The sequence below is a fragment of the Enoplosus armatus genome, chromosome 4, assembly GCF_043641665.1.
Source record: "Enoplosus armatus isolate fEnoArm2 chromosome 4, fEnoArm2.hap1, whole genome shotgun sequence".
NCBI classification, from domain to species: domain Eukaryota; kingdom Metazoa; phylum Chordata; class Actinopteri; order Centrarchiformes; family Enoplosidae; genus Enoplosus; species Enoplosus armatus.
Genome location: NC_092183.1, coordinates 4,672,953 through 4,687,945, shown reverse-complemented (window position 1 = coordinate 4,687,945; position 14,993 = coordinate 4,672,953). Strand labels below are relative to the sequence as shown.

The following is a 14,993-nucleotide window of genomic DNA, read 5'->3' as shown; positions in this document are numbered from 1 at the left end:
TACAATAAAAATAGTTTTGTAGGTTGTGTTTCTCATACCAGCTTTATGTGAAATTGTGTTAACACTTAGTTGAGTTCACTGCATGGAGCTCCTTCTCTCTTTGAAATTAAAGCGACTTGAGTCTAAAGTGCCCTAATTACTCTTTCTCTCATGATTACAAGATGCTGTAATCTAAGTCTGGACAACCACAACCTCTCAGCTGATTAGAAGCCTCCTTTCAAACACACAGCTGCACACAGGGTGCAGAGAATAAACCTTGCAGAAATAGCACCTATCTGTCTTTCAAATCCAAACTGTTAGTAAACTGTTCCTGAAAGCGTCGGAGCAGGAATGCGAAACGTCTTCACACATCGTGACCTCGCCACCACTGGCTGCTTGTTCTCAAAAGAGCTATTGTCCTTCATTCAAAAGGACACCATTGTCCAATTTTCAGGCCCTAAATGAATTCACACAACTGAAGGTACTGCATCATTTCCCACTCTGAGTCTTTTCTCATGGAATAGGAATTTATCAAGCCTCTGCTCTCACCAAGCTACGTCCTTGTTGCATTATTCTATGTGATGAAGTAACACCAACGTGAATACTTCTGGCGGAGCAAACAAGCGATGGATCGCTGTCTAACTCATCAGGCATGCTCTTTGTCAAAAAGTCACATGGGATCCGTACTTCCAAGCACTGATGTTTCACATGCCCATTAAGGACAGTGACAGTCCAAGGGTAGGCAGACGATGCCAATCTTCCGCCACATCCTGTAACATCTGCTGAATTGAGAGGGGAGGGGGGAGCTGTCAGTATCTGTCAATGCAGACGGAGCTGAACTGGATCTGCTGAGACAGAAAATGAACACCTGGCACAGTTTAAAGCTGGGACAATGGCATGCCAGACTCAGAGATGAGGAAAACTCATCGAAGAGGAGGTGCCCATCGGGCTAATAACCGTTCATTTCCAGCTGTCAGCCTTGATTGCTGTGATGATTTGTCATCCGCTGGTTGGTTTGAAACAGGAGGTTTGATGGCTGAATAAAGAGGGTATAGACCGCACTGGGCATCATGGTAATAACTGTCAGGAAACTGCCCGTGAATGCAGATCATTTACATAAAAGCTTGACTACTGCAAGAGACAGCTTGTGTCCATTTTAGACATGGCACAGGCAATTGACTGGACACAGGGCGGGGGCACATTCGGGCCAGAATAAAAGAGACACTATCTACATTTGAGTACTTTTTCTCTTTTAAGTTTTTGATGTTTTGAACATTTTCTCCTACAGAAGCTGCCAGCTTTAATCTGTGTTAAAGTATATTCTCTTGAGTTACAGGTTTTCTTTGTATTTAATACGTTTCTACGTTTGAATCTTACCTTGTATCTCTGCTTTCTGCAGAAGCTAATACAGTTCTGGATGGTGAGCTTGTTGGAGGTCTCGCTGGTGCCGGACAGAGTAGGCGGGTCACCGCTATCTTTGAAGCAGCCCAAGTTCCCAGGCACTGTAGGGAGAGAAGAAAAGGGTGAAAAAACGATCAGTTACACACAACTTAGATGCAATCTGTATCACATGCTAACTATTAGCATTTCCTGTACAAATATCATGGGCGTTTTTTGTCTTTTAGATCGCTTCACCCAGGTTTCCTTCTAGATCCATTGCAGGGATCAGCCCCTGGTTTGTATTTTATGAAACATGCATTGAACCCTTATGTGTCTCATGGCTTCCTCTAAGTTGTTCAAGTTTAATAATCATGTTTGTGATTAACACTTTGCCTCATAGACCCGCCCCCCAAAGAGCAACCTATGGTGACACACTCAATAAGTATTCAGGCCTCTGTTTGAATGTTTTGGTGTGAATTGCCAACAGGCAAGCCAACAATTTGGCCTCTGAAGAAAAGAGAAGGGGAGGAGGAGGCGAGAAGTAATGGAGGGCGAGGAGGAGGTGGAGGGAGGGGAGAGGGGTGAAGGGGACAGGGATGTTTGAATCATAGCGAGAGGGAGCTGGAATCTAGAAAATGTACCCTGTCAGATGTGAGAGCAAGTCGCATCAGATTAGGTTTGTAACGTTTTCTACATGTGTGACTGTGTGTGTGGTGAGGGAGCGAACTCTCTAAGTTTGATGTGCCAAGAAAAGGAAAAAATAGTTATGTAGCGCCTTTCCAGATGATATTTGTAACGTCTGGAAGGAGGCCAAGTCCAACACCTTAGGTCTACAAATATGTTTTGTTCGAGATTCTACATCTCAGTATTCCTTTCACTTTTTTATACCCTCTAGGTTTGGACTGTTGTTGCAGCCCATCATATGAATAACTACTATTTGTTAGGTGAGACCTGGGGATGTGTGACACAAATAGGCCAACAATCTCATGATGGATCACAGACAGATGGATGTTGACACCTTTCCAGATCACATTCAAGTCAGACAAATCAGCCCGCCTACCTTAATCCACTGTGTATTCATCAAATACTATGCAATCTTTCAGAATCCAGTATAATGATTAAACACTCCAAATCCTTTAAATTCAATGTAATAGCTCAGGAAGTGCCAACAAAGCCTCCAGCAGTCTATATCCCACTTGTGATTTGTTCGTCCATGTTCGGAGGTGAAGCGAATTGACTAAACAGCGTAAATGCGCAATATGAAAGCAATTTACATTGCAAGTATGAAAAATCCCCCCGCAAAGCTCTTCTGTCTAATTGGAATTTGTGTCATCTGACTGTAGGGTACAAACAAGCTCATTAGGACAAGACAGAAAAGACAAGAGCAAAGACTGTGTCCAAAATAGCTGTCAATGCTGCTCTGAGACACAAAAAATCAAAAGCATGTGACATTACAAAACATTCTTGTTCTTCATCAAGCATCTGCGATTTTCAAATTCATTTCAATCTCCAAGTACAAGTCAAATGGGGCTGAAACCGTGTTTAATACGGAGCTCAAAGTGTGACTGACACTTCCTGACTCTACAATATTGGAATGACGTTGAATTCAGAACATACAGCAATAAAAGATAGTTCATCATAGTCGTGTTGAGTTATTTGGCTAAACTCAAATGTGAATGCAAATGCAGTTTAGCAGAAAACTCTGTAATGCAGTTTCCCCACATACTGATAAAAGAGAGCAAGGCATTTACTTGGTCATAAGTTAGCAAGATATTGCGCAGGAGCATGTCCTGTCTATTTGTGAGTCTTGCTTTGTGGATGCTGCTAAGTCTGACAAGCTCAGAGACTGTGGAGCAGTTTGTCCCCTGATTCTGTATACAAACACTGTCCTAGAACTGAATATCTCCGGAGCTTTTCAGTTGTTGTGTCTCTTCTCTTCTAAAACATTTGCATGTCGAAAGCTGCCTGCTCGTCTGATGACAGCGATTTCCACCAGCGAACAGCGAGCACCCAGTTGTTGGCAGTAAGAAACCAAACAACACTTGATCCATTTTTACGAGCCTGTTATGATTCAATTTTGGAATATATTAGTATGCTGCAAAGAAAAAGAAAGTATGCAATTCAATTTTGAATATTTATAACATCATGGCAGAGGGGCATCACTCAAAACATGAACCGAAGTAACCCTTGATAAAGACCACACACGTGCATTGTCTTTGGGATGCCAGTTGTTGCCAATGTTAACTTTTTGGCTGGCACGAAAGCTCCTCTACATGCACAACAGATGCTGCAGATTCTTTCTGTTTATGTAAGAATGAGGCACAAAGGCTTTTGGGGGGAAAAGGGTGACATGTTTCAGATTCCACGCAAATTGTTGTCCACAAGAATGTCCAGCATAGACTGGAAAAGTGAAGGAGGGGGTGGGGGGGCAGAGACTGGCAGAGAGAGGCCCGCTCCCTGCGTTTCACCCACGTTTGCTGACCGTAAAGTGACCGGCGAGATTTTGGCTGCAGCCATGATTCGCTGCCGTGCAGAACTGTGTTTGACAGATGACTCAACACTTGAAGACAAAGTCCTCAGACAAGCAATAAATCATGTGCAATATTCCCTTTTCAGCCACAACCACTTCAAAGCTTTATAAACGGATTAATATGGTTGTTTGAATCATTTAGCAAGACTCCACGGTGCACACTGGCAGAATTATGTGCTGGATTATATGACAGGTTAAAGGCAAACATGACAGTAATAAGAATGTTTGAGGTACTTAATATTTTCAGGGTGAGACAGGACACTGCTGTAGCAGCAGTTTCTTTTTTAGTATACACTGAATTAACCCCAGTGAAGTGTGCAGGAGGGGAGATGAGAAGAGAAGAGAGATAAACACCTGGTTGGGAACCAGCAACCTCCCTCCGAGCAAGGCAGGCAGGTACCACTTCAATGGAGCTTTTGAAAAGCGGAGCAGAAAATGCTACTGCAGGGCTCAACAGCCAGATTAAAGGCAGCAGTGCTCCTTTTTCATTTTGCTTTGACAAGAAGATTGCAGACTACAGTCAATTTATCTGTCTTTGTCCTGTTCTCGTCCCAGGGGCTGTGAAGCAGGTGGTGGGATCGTATCACATGGAGACGAAGAAAGCGCCAGCCACTGCACCGCATCCTCCATGCATGCACAGCATTTACGCCCCCCCCCCCAAAAAAAAAAAGTGTAAAATTTCCCTTGCATGAAAACTCTTGAGCAAAGCATTGTTCTTTAAAAACATCTGCTTTGCAGGCGCAACAAGTGCAAATATCTCCACGTACAATAAAAGAAAAAACACAAACACATTCAACACACTTCAAAGCTGTCGGTGGAATTTAGACTTTAACGAGCAAGAGGGGAGAAATGGAGGAAACACAAGGTGCATAAATGCTTCAGTCAGCCCAGGCCAGACCTCTGACAACCTCAGGAGATCACAGCGGGAGGGGGACTCCCACAAAGTCAAAAAAAAAAAGTGAAAAAAACAGACAGAGAGAGCCAAACAAGGCCTGACTGCAGCCAGATCCATCGCAACCTGGCAGCCTGCTGCCTTAGCTCGGAAGAGAGCAGTTAGTTAGCCTTCCCACAATGCAACACAGTGTAATGCAGAGAGGAGGAAACAGGCAAAACAACAAAGTTCATGGGTGTCTGTCTAGCAGGGAAAAGGAGACACCTCTGTTGATGCAGTAGACACAACAACAGCGCCGACCCAACACACATCAGAGAGAAAGAGAAAAGAACGACTCAGAGGGACACAACAAACAACATCAGACATGTGCAGCAGGCTTTGGCAAGTGCACTTGGCAGGGAGCATGCAAGCAGGTTGATGAGGTGGGGGGGGGGCAAACATGTTATTAAGGAAACATAATTACAGTCATACATTTCTATGCCATCTGGAGGGTAAAGAGCAAAAGAAACATAGAGAGCGAGAGGGAGCTAAAGGAGTGCTTTGTTGTTAATGGGACTGGTGTCTTTTCAACCCAGTACAACGTGCCAGATATTTTCACTTAAAAGATGAGGTAAGAAACATAGAGAGAGAGAGAGAGAGAGAGAGAGAGAGAATATGAAGCCTAAAGAAACAACGGCCCTTTAAAGTCTCTGCTTTATAATCACGGTTGAAACACTGGAGGATTTCAGCAGAAAAGCTATTCTCACTCTGTCCAAATCCTATAATCTACAAGAGAAGCCATGATGGCACTGAAAAAATGTAGATACGAGAGCCTGCAATACAACTGAAAATACATTTAATAAAGCACCAAAGTTAAGGCTGGGCATGAAACCTCAACACCTTCCCTGTACTGACTGAAATGTGTAAACAGCTGGCGTCGAATGTCCGACATTCAACATTTGAGAACTTTGGCTTTTTATATTCCTAAGGTAAAGTATCGAAAAAAGTGTCCTTGATACCAAATCAGAATCAGGTTACTTCCATGGACACACATTTTACAAACAACACAGACAACAGACACACATCGTCGAGGTGCTCAAGGCTCAAGTAAGCAGGATTTAAAAAGATAAAAACAATAAAAAGACCACTAAAATAAATAACCAATAGCAATGCTGCTATCATTACCGACACTAGCATAAAAAACTTGCAGTATAAAACATGAGAATCTATTAGGCTGCGTCTCTAAACCTTTCTTCCTCCTTTTCTCTCTACACCTACGTACATCTGAACAAATTCGTATTCATTATTTGGGCTGGTATTTTCGGGTCAGGTGATTTTATTTGATTTAGTTGCTCGTTGGTTTCAGTCTGTTGCCTCCTGAAGAATTCTGGATGTGGGAACATGAAAGGTCAGTTTGACGGGGCTGACTGATAGCGCCCACACAGATCAGAAACGATATCGCCACTGTGGATTCACTGTGTCGGTGACGGCGTGGGGTTTCTATAATGAATGGTGACATTTATGCCCGTTCGCAGTATAATTTCTAACGTCTCCTTTACATTCCCAATTGTTTTCTTTGTCGTATATCAAATCATTTTACATTTCAGCTATATTTCCCCATTTGTTTGTCTTTATATATGCTGATCCATTTCATGTAGAGCGGCAATGCAACTATTTTGATAATTGATTAATCGTTTGCCAAACATTTGCTGGATCTATCTTCTGGTTTTCGTCGTCATGTATGACAGTATAATACCTTTGGCTTTTGGACTGTTGGTAGAATAAAACTATCACAATAGATCACTTTGGGCCGTGGGGAATGTTCTTATAGACAAAATGATAAATCGAGAACATTATCAGCAGATTAACTGATAATGATAATTATCGCAAACTGCAGCCCTAATTTCATGCAGAGTACATTCAGGCAGTTGAGAGGCTCAACGTGAGGCAGACTGTAACACCTGAAGACGTTGGCAAGAGACCTTCTGTCAAAGGTGTAACTTCCAGTAATGACAAAATGTAAGCACAGACCAGCTGAGCTGCATCCACACCAAGAAAACAGATTCTCTTTCCACATCATTATGCAGAGAGTCATGCATCAGTCCCGAAGTGCAGCTATGCTGAACCTTTCTCTTCTTTCAGTGTTTACATTTTTGTCTAATATCACATGCTTTGTACTGAGACAGTTTTGAATGCATAAACATTTAAATGTTTTTCTTTTTATGCCTCATTAGCCTTGAAACATTTTTGTAGGCAGAGATTTCTTTCATGGATTTGTTTTCTTACATTGAGTTTGACATCTCAGAGATTTAGTTTTGATATTACTCAAGAGGAAATCTCTTATCCCTGATAAGTATCTCTGGTAGAAGCATGAAAGAAATCGAATTGTTTGAGGAAACACTGAAAAAAAAAATGAGCCTTAACATTCACCGTGTCCCAAAATCATCCTTTACCGCTGCTTCATTAACATCCAATTACACTGTAACCAGAGACAAAAAAAAGTCATTAGCGTTTCCACATTAGAGGAGGGATGTTAAAGCCGTGAGGTCAGAAGAGAAGAAGCAGGATTTTAAAAGCACATTCCTCAAGTGCTAAAAGCTTTGATGCAAGTAATTCAACACAGGTATGTTGAAGCCTTGGCAACATTCCCAACAACCAAACAATGCACCACCAGCAGATTAACAATTCAAATCTGATGCACACACACCTCCTGGAACACACACTGCCTTCCCAGGGATGCCAAGTGCAACAAAGCAAGGAAACAACGCTTATCACAGTCGGTGTTTATGTGACCCCCCCCGTCCCATTCTGTCTCTCTGCCTTTATTCCTCGCTCTGTCTCCCTTTCATTGTGTCTCAGCCCCATTTATTACCCCGTACAGTATATTCAATACATAAACAAATACAGCTGCTGCGTTTCATCTAGCCTGTGATTAGTCTCATCGACTCCACCGCAGCCTGCGAGAACACAAGAGAAACTGAGAAATATGCCACAAACTCCCCCAGGACGACCATTTCTGGAAACTCCTTATTATTTGTAAGGAGGTGGGAGTTGCTGTTATGTGTTTCTGTTGAGTTTATGCTTTGCTTTTCTATGGAGATCATAAATTCTCCAGCCTGTAAATGGGAACAGTTTACAGTTAGATTATAAAGGACTTATTATTGGACACAATAATTGAAGTGTTTGTATCTGACTTTTCTAGTGTGATGTTCAAAACACACTGCTGGGCTGTGTGTGTGTGTGTGTGTGTGTGTGTGTGTGTGTGTGTGTGTGTGTGTGATAGTGGGAGAGAGTAAGAAAGAGAGAAAGAACCTCCACTGTATGTTGTGTCAGTATATCTCGTGCATGTTTACTGTATCTGTATGGCCTGTATATCCCATTTAAACGTTTCTGTGTGTGTGTGAATGTCTGTGTGGGTGTGGGTGTGTGTGTGGTGGAGGCTGAGTTATAACATGATTGAGATGGAGGAGATCAATGCCCCAGCCCGGGGCCCTGGGAGAGTGACTAACCATCTAATTAGAGGGAAGAGGGAAGAGCCAGAGCTTTAAATGAATAATTAGTGCCTTCTCAGAGACCGGGCCGAACAATGCAGGGAAGAGATGAAAAATGGCCGCCACGCTGCATCACTCTGCCTTCCCTAACAAACCAAATAGCCTGTGTCACGAGGAGTCCCAGGGGACTTGATAACGGGGGCGACTGGGAAATGATAAGATGAGCAGACACTTTGTGACCACCTCGGGCGTTAGATAAGCACAGCGTCGCACTTCCATTCACCATCATTCACTCTCAAACAGATCGACTTCTTGTTTGTCTACTGTGGCAGGTTGTCCTGGTTATCTGGACGTCAATAGCGGCGGTGAAGTCCCCAGGAATGTGCAAAAAAAAAAGTTTGCCAAATATAGAAGATGTGTTACGATTAACAATTTAAAAAGTTTCACTTTCCATCACATGAAGTTTTCTAATCAGTGTGAACAGAAGAAAATGTTTTATTCCTAATTCCAATCAGCTAATGAATGAATCCCAAACCATACAACAAACACACAACTTTCAATTGATCGTTTCAAAGTAAACGTGCATAATTCTTACATCTTACAACTGGCATAAAACTACTTTTCTGAGGCAGGACACTGAGAAACTACAATGGAAAGCTAGAAAAAAGCATCGTTCCAGACATTTGAAACAATCGTGAGTGTAGGTGACACAAGACTAACAGCTACAAGCACCAGTAATGACAATGAAGGTAATGACCACCACAACAGCATGCTGATTTCTTAAAGCCTAAAAGTCCTGAATCTAAGCATGAAACTTTTTGTTCTGAGGATGGAACAAGAGAAACAGCCGACTACTCATTTAAGTCCAGCCGGCTACTTTATTATATTCATTTTTGTTTTAAGTTGTGATTCGCTATGTGTGTATATTTTGCGATCACTGGCCTCTGCTTCAAAACAATGACAGCATGATGATAGAGACAAATATTAGCAAAATAATAACAGAACACACGAAGAAAAGCTTTGATTTTGTCATGAAATCTGGGACACACATTCATGCCCCCTTCAGGATAAATTGGATAAACTTGCATGTAGCTCAGCTGTACTTTGTGTTAAACCTATTTAGCAAGTTTTGCGGGCTAGTATGTTGTAAACATTATGACAGCTAAAACATATGTTGGCATTGTCACTGTGAGCATGCAGCATGCTGATGTTAGCATTTAGCACAGTGCACAGCCTAACAGAGCCACTAGCATGAAGTATCTCTGTCCACAATTAAAAATCTTATAGACTATGCTAATACATTTTCATGAAATTTGGCTGACAACAGGCAAAATGGCAAAACACACACTACTGTGAGCTGCAATTACACTAGCTGAACAATATCCAATAATAAAATTACATTTAGTGCACCGACGCAGAACCATGCTGATACACATTTGGCTGTGAGCCCTTATTCCTGAGAGCTGAATTGGTTGACCCGCTATTCATCTCTTTCTCTTTCCAAAGACAAGCACTAAACAATGGCCATCTACTCGTTCTCATTAGCAAACATTCTACACAACCGGCTCTCCTCGTAATCAATACCTTTAATCCCCTAATGGCCCAGGCTGATTTAACCCCAGCCATGTTGAGAGAGGGAGAGAGCCAGAGAGAGAGAGAGGCTGAGAGATTAAATCTACCTGATGTCCTCTGGCTTGTTTTTGTGAGAGTATCTACTCTCTAGTTTCTGTCTTAGAGTTTCCTCACAACACTGCAGGCAGGTATTTCCCCTGAGGGCAGGTGTGGGCGGAGCTATGAGGCGGTCAGAGGTCAGAGTAAGATAACAATGAGCGTGTTCAAAGCTCCACAACCCTCTTTAAGGATGGGCCTAATGCAGGTGAAAGGGGACACGTCAGACTGACAGTCGTCTGTGCCACAAACCATCCTCAATTAGCACCCGTCAAGCACCAAATACCAGTAAATGTCTCATCTCAGTCATGCATGGCCTTTATTTTATGATGAATGAAACTGTATGTATAAACATGGCTGTGTATTATATTATAATACATTACAATATTCGCTGATCTAAATGCCTAAACATCCCTCCTGTTTCTCCAGTGTGTGGATGGTTAACAAGTCTCATGTTAGCAGAAAGTTAACTTCATCCCCATGAGGAGGCCAACGGCAAGAAAAACATGACAGACAAAAACTTTCATTGTATGAGGGTGCAGGTTATAAATGAAACCTCTAAATCTACTCACACATCACCTGCGGTACTTAACATACATGAAATGGCTCTAAAAAGAAGGAGGTTGGCATATGTATATGAAAAATGTATAATAATTAATTTGGTTGGCAGAAAATAATCTTGGCAGGTAATTTTATAATTTACAAGCCTGGAGCGGTGAGGCCAAAAAGCTAATTTTGGACATTAGTTGCACGCACACACACATTTATTAGCTCTTCATGATGAATGTGCTCTTTTAAGGGGAACCACATGATAAGCCTCTTAGCTTTTCCACTGGATCAATCTTTCTTTGTGTTTCAACAAGTCATAATTTTACTTCTTTTTCTATTTTTGATATGTGTGAAAACAAATAAACAGACAGTAAGATCTCCTTGCCAAAACTTAACCATCAGCACAGCATGACTGCCCTTAACCTTAATTAACATAATTTGAACCTCCAGCAGCCTTTTAACGAGTTAAGGAATGGCCAAAATGAGCTCACTTCACAAAAATGTCCTCCCTTTGAAGGTCTAAATCTCTGACCGGGTGTTACACTGTCTACTACAACTACAGGAACAAACACATACACCGTAGCACACAGACACACACACCCTTCTCCACTCCAGTGATGCCTGAACCTGCCTCAGTATGCTGGTTGGGATGTTTGGTTGTGGTGAAAGCTGGTACATAGACCACCTAGGGGAAATATTCTGCCTCTGAAAACAATGACAGAGAGGGGGTTGAACACTGCAAAAACAGAACCTGAAAGCATCCCTTAGGCCACCGCCACAGCCACGAGGCAGGGCTGTGGTGCTTCAGTCTGGGCTCGGTTTCCAGACCACATGTCCGACATGTTCGACTTCGGCCTCTTGCTTATTTTGACTCGCATTTGTTCTCGTCTCAGGCATTCACTCAGCCATTTGACTTTTCCTGCCTATTTTAAAATCTTCAAAGATGCCTTTTTTTCCCCCTCAACCTCATCCACATTCTGTAATTTTCTCCACAGCAACGCAATTTAAGGAATAACACCTGTGTGTATTATATAATTATTGAGTGTATTCATCGGTTGGTGCAGAGACAGGTACACCTCTTCATCTTTAAGAGGCTCATAAATAAATCTTGAATAGTGAAGTTTTCTCTGGTTCTGTCTGGTCTTGACTTGACACCTCTCTGACCTGTTCTTGTCTTCAACTCCACCATGCCTGACCCTGGAACTGATTTGGACTGGGATATCATGGTCTTGACTTGGTGCAGACACAATTAATCAATTAGTCAATTGAAAGAAAATGAATCAACAACAATTTTGATAATCAATTAATAATTTAAGACCTTTATCAAGAATAAATGCAGAGAATTAAATCCCTCTGGACATACCTTTGGGGCCTGGGAACTTTTTTTACAGTCTTTTTTTTGACTGAACAATCAAACAACAGCATTTAACATGAAGTACAGCAGAGCAATTGTTGACATTAGATGAAAAGTCAGGGGATCAGCAATCTCATTAGGATGCATCCTCTGGGCACCATGAACAACCTGCACAAAATGTTCAGCCAATCCATCCAGTGGATGCAGAGAAATATCACTGCATAAATGACAACTTTGACCTGCTGGTGGAGCTAGAGGAAAAGTCACAGGATCACCAAAGTCGTTAGGATTCATCCTCTGGGGACCATGAATGTTTGTGCCAAATTGCTTGGCAATACATTCAATAGTTGTGGAGACATTTCACTGAAATTAAAAATTAAAAATGTCAACCTTAAGGTGGCGCTGCAGGAAAAGTCAATCACCAAAGTCAATACTGAGTGACCAACATTTCCATCCACGGAAATAATCCATATATTAACTGATAAAGAAAATTATCCTTAATTGCAGCCCTATTTTGACTACAGCCCTGCTATCTGGTATGTTCCAGGTTTTCTTTATGGAGGAGAGCTCGCTTCAGCAGGAGTTTTGTTCCCATTGCAGCATAGAGCAAACTGCCTCTCGCCTCTCTGACAATGTTGTGTGCTTGGATCTATGAATGTTATCTGTATGCTGCTGCGCTATCTGTGTTTCTGCGTTGAACTGGCTGTGAAAACAAATCTCCCTCTGGGACAACAAAGTCTAAATCTAAATCCTCTGTTTCAGGTATTCATTCTTTCATCCAGCAGGAATCTCCACACTGCAAAGAAGTGGTGATATCTATTCATAAAACTGTAAATTTAACAGCTTGTGTTTGAGGAGAGAAGATGGACATTTACAGCAATTGAGGCAGAGTGAGTTAGAAAAAAAAGACTTGTGTGAAACCTTTTAAACCCCTGACCCATGGACAGCTCAGTTTCATCCCAAATGTTTGAACAAGAGCAACTTGGCTTTCAACTTAGCTGGAGGTGAACTCAGGTGTCCCACAACTTCAAAGCGCCATTTAGCAGCTTTATAAATCACTCTTAATGAAGGCGATATCTCATCACTGCATATTTTTTGTCAATGTTCAGTAATAAAACCTTGGGCCAAACGCATACTTTGTTTTAATGTCTTCAAGGTGTGGCTGGTTAGCGTGCCAGATGGACGTGGTGCCTCTGGTACTGAGTATTGTTGCATGGTGACAGACAAGGTTAATCAGACATTCCCTCAATTGTTAAAATAGATGACAGTATAGCCTACTGTAAGTGAGGCGTTCAAGTCATACATCAAGTCGCTTAAATGTTCAGGTGCAAACACACTGACTCTATAACAAAGGAACATCTTAAAGCATCACAAAGTAGCTTACAGGAATTCTGTAATGAGTCTCAATACTGAACACAGCAGGTGTTATCAGCCACAATAACAATGTGTAAAATAAAAAAGATACTGTAAACATACAGTATCACACTCTATTAATAAAAAAAATATTAATCCATAAAAATCGATGTTGAAAAGGTAAAAAGTGGGAGATGTGGGAGTTTAATCGCCCACTATTATTCCTGGGTTTTACTTAACAATTCTTATCATTATCCTCCACATGAAAAATATTCCAAATTAGCATTTTCCTAAAAAGGGATTGTCCCATGAGGAGAGCACCTCACAGCTGCTGCATGTCTCTTTACTGCAGGGAAGAACAGTGGCACAACAAGTTTTTCTTGGTTATATGCCGTTAAGAGATGAGCTCAGAACGCGCAGATCAAAGACAGTCTTTGTCTTGGCAAGCGCTTGAGGACTTCACCCTGACAGTTTCACTCTGTGTCAATCAAATTCAGTCGGGGCATATCGTCAAGCGAACGCGTGTCAGCTTGAAGGAGCCTCACCAAAACAGAATGTCCTTCCAGTATGGAACACTCTGGGAAAGGAAACGCTCAACATCAACCATCACACTGTCAACGGTCAAGTAAACAAGTATTTTAACATCTGCAGAAGTTCAAACACTAAAACATGCATGAAAGTCTGACTCGCGGGAAGTAGGCTGTGCGTATAAGCCTGCCATTGGTTGACTATTTCAGTCTGAACTCTTCGACACCGTCGCTGCATCCTGGGTTTAGCGCCACCCAGGACGACTGTGACTGGTTTAAAGAAATACAAACAAGCCAGAGCGTTTATTTTCCCCTTTGCCAGAATGATAATGGCTTCAGCCAGACCTTTCTCCAGTGCTGACACAGCACTAAAACAAAGCGCAGAGATAGGTCTGCCTATGCGAGACTAATCAACACTCAACTCAATCAGTAGTGTGAGTGGATGTAAAATTTACTTTAAAATTGAGTTTGAGGAAACAAGAAACCAGAAAACTGATTTCCAAGACCTCCCAAGAATCTGAGCTTGAGTGAAACTAAAACTAAAGTCCCTTAATAATGGATTGAGCTGTCAACTCTAGTTTTAATCTGGCAAAGCCACTGGTTTGGCCAGAGGCTCCACTGGTATTTTATTCACACCTCATTAGAATCAGCATTGCTCAGTCAGACAACATTAAGCCTTCTCTGCCCTGTGCACTGGGGCTTGACGTAAATAAATCAGTATTGAACTGAATTTCACAATGAACTTTCAAAATAGCTCAAATTAATTCGTTGAATGCAGCAAAATCGAGATTTTTGAAATGTTATTTTCAGAAGAGGAAGGCTGGTCTGCTAGATGGGAACTGGACTTCAATAAATAACAAACTTGTGACAAGGTTATGCTTAGCTGAGCATTTAGTGGCCTGGGAATGAAAAGGGCCTCAAAACCAGCGTCCACCGTGACACACCGTGGAAATGTCAATTTGTACAGTAGTCGATGTGCCTTGACAGCGCGCCTTTTTGAAATGTTTAGATAATTCCACCACATGATAACTGCTGCCATGAGGGATTACTAGGATCAACAAATGTCGTGGCCTACACTATAATCCACCCTGTCAGACTTTATGTTTCTGGCCTCACGTGACCTGAATGGCAGTGTGCGCTCCAGCAGGGTGTGTCACCCTCACCAGGGTGGCATGACCCTAGATGACAGGGAACCCAGCTGGATAACAGACCGTTGGCAGGCTCCAGGTGCCTCAGCGAGTGGCCACCAACTACCAACCACGCGACATCAAACGTAAGCAAAAAAGTAGAC

At 42.0% G+C, this 14,993-nt stretch overlaps 1 protein-coding gene across 1 annotated transcript in view; it reads right to left on the bottom strand.

Moving 5' to 3' along the window:
• kremen1 (kringle containing transmembrane protein 1) overlaps positions 1–14,993 on the bottom strand; it is a 52,559-nt gene that overhangs the window by 6,961 nt on the left and 30,605 nt on the right. Inside the window, exon 4 of the mRNA XM_070904960.1 lies at positions 1,357–1,481. Coding sequence (XP_070761061.1) covers positions 1,357–1,481 — 125 coding nt within the window. The remainder of the gene's footprint in view (positions 1–1,356; positions 1,482–14,993) is intronic.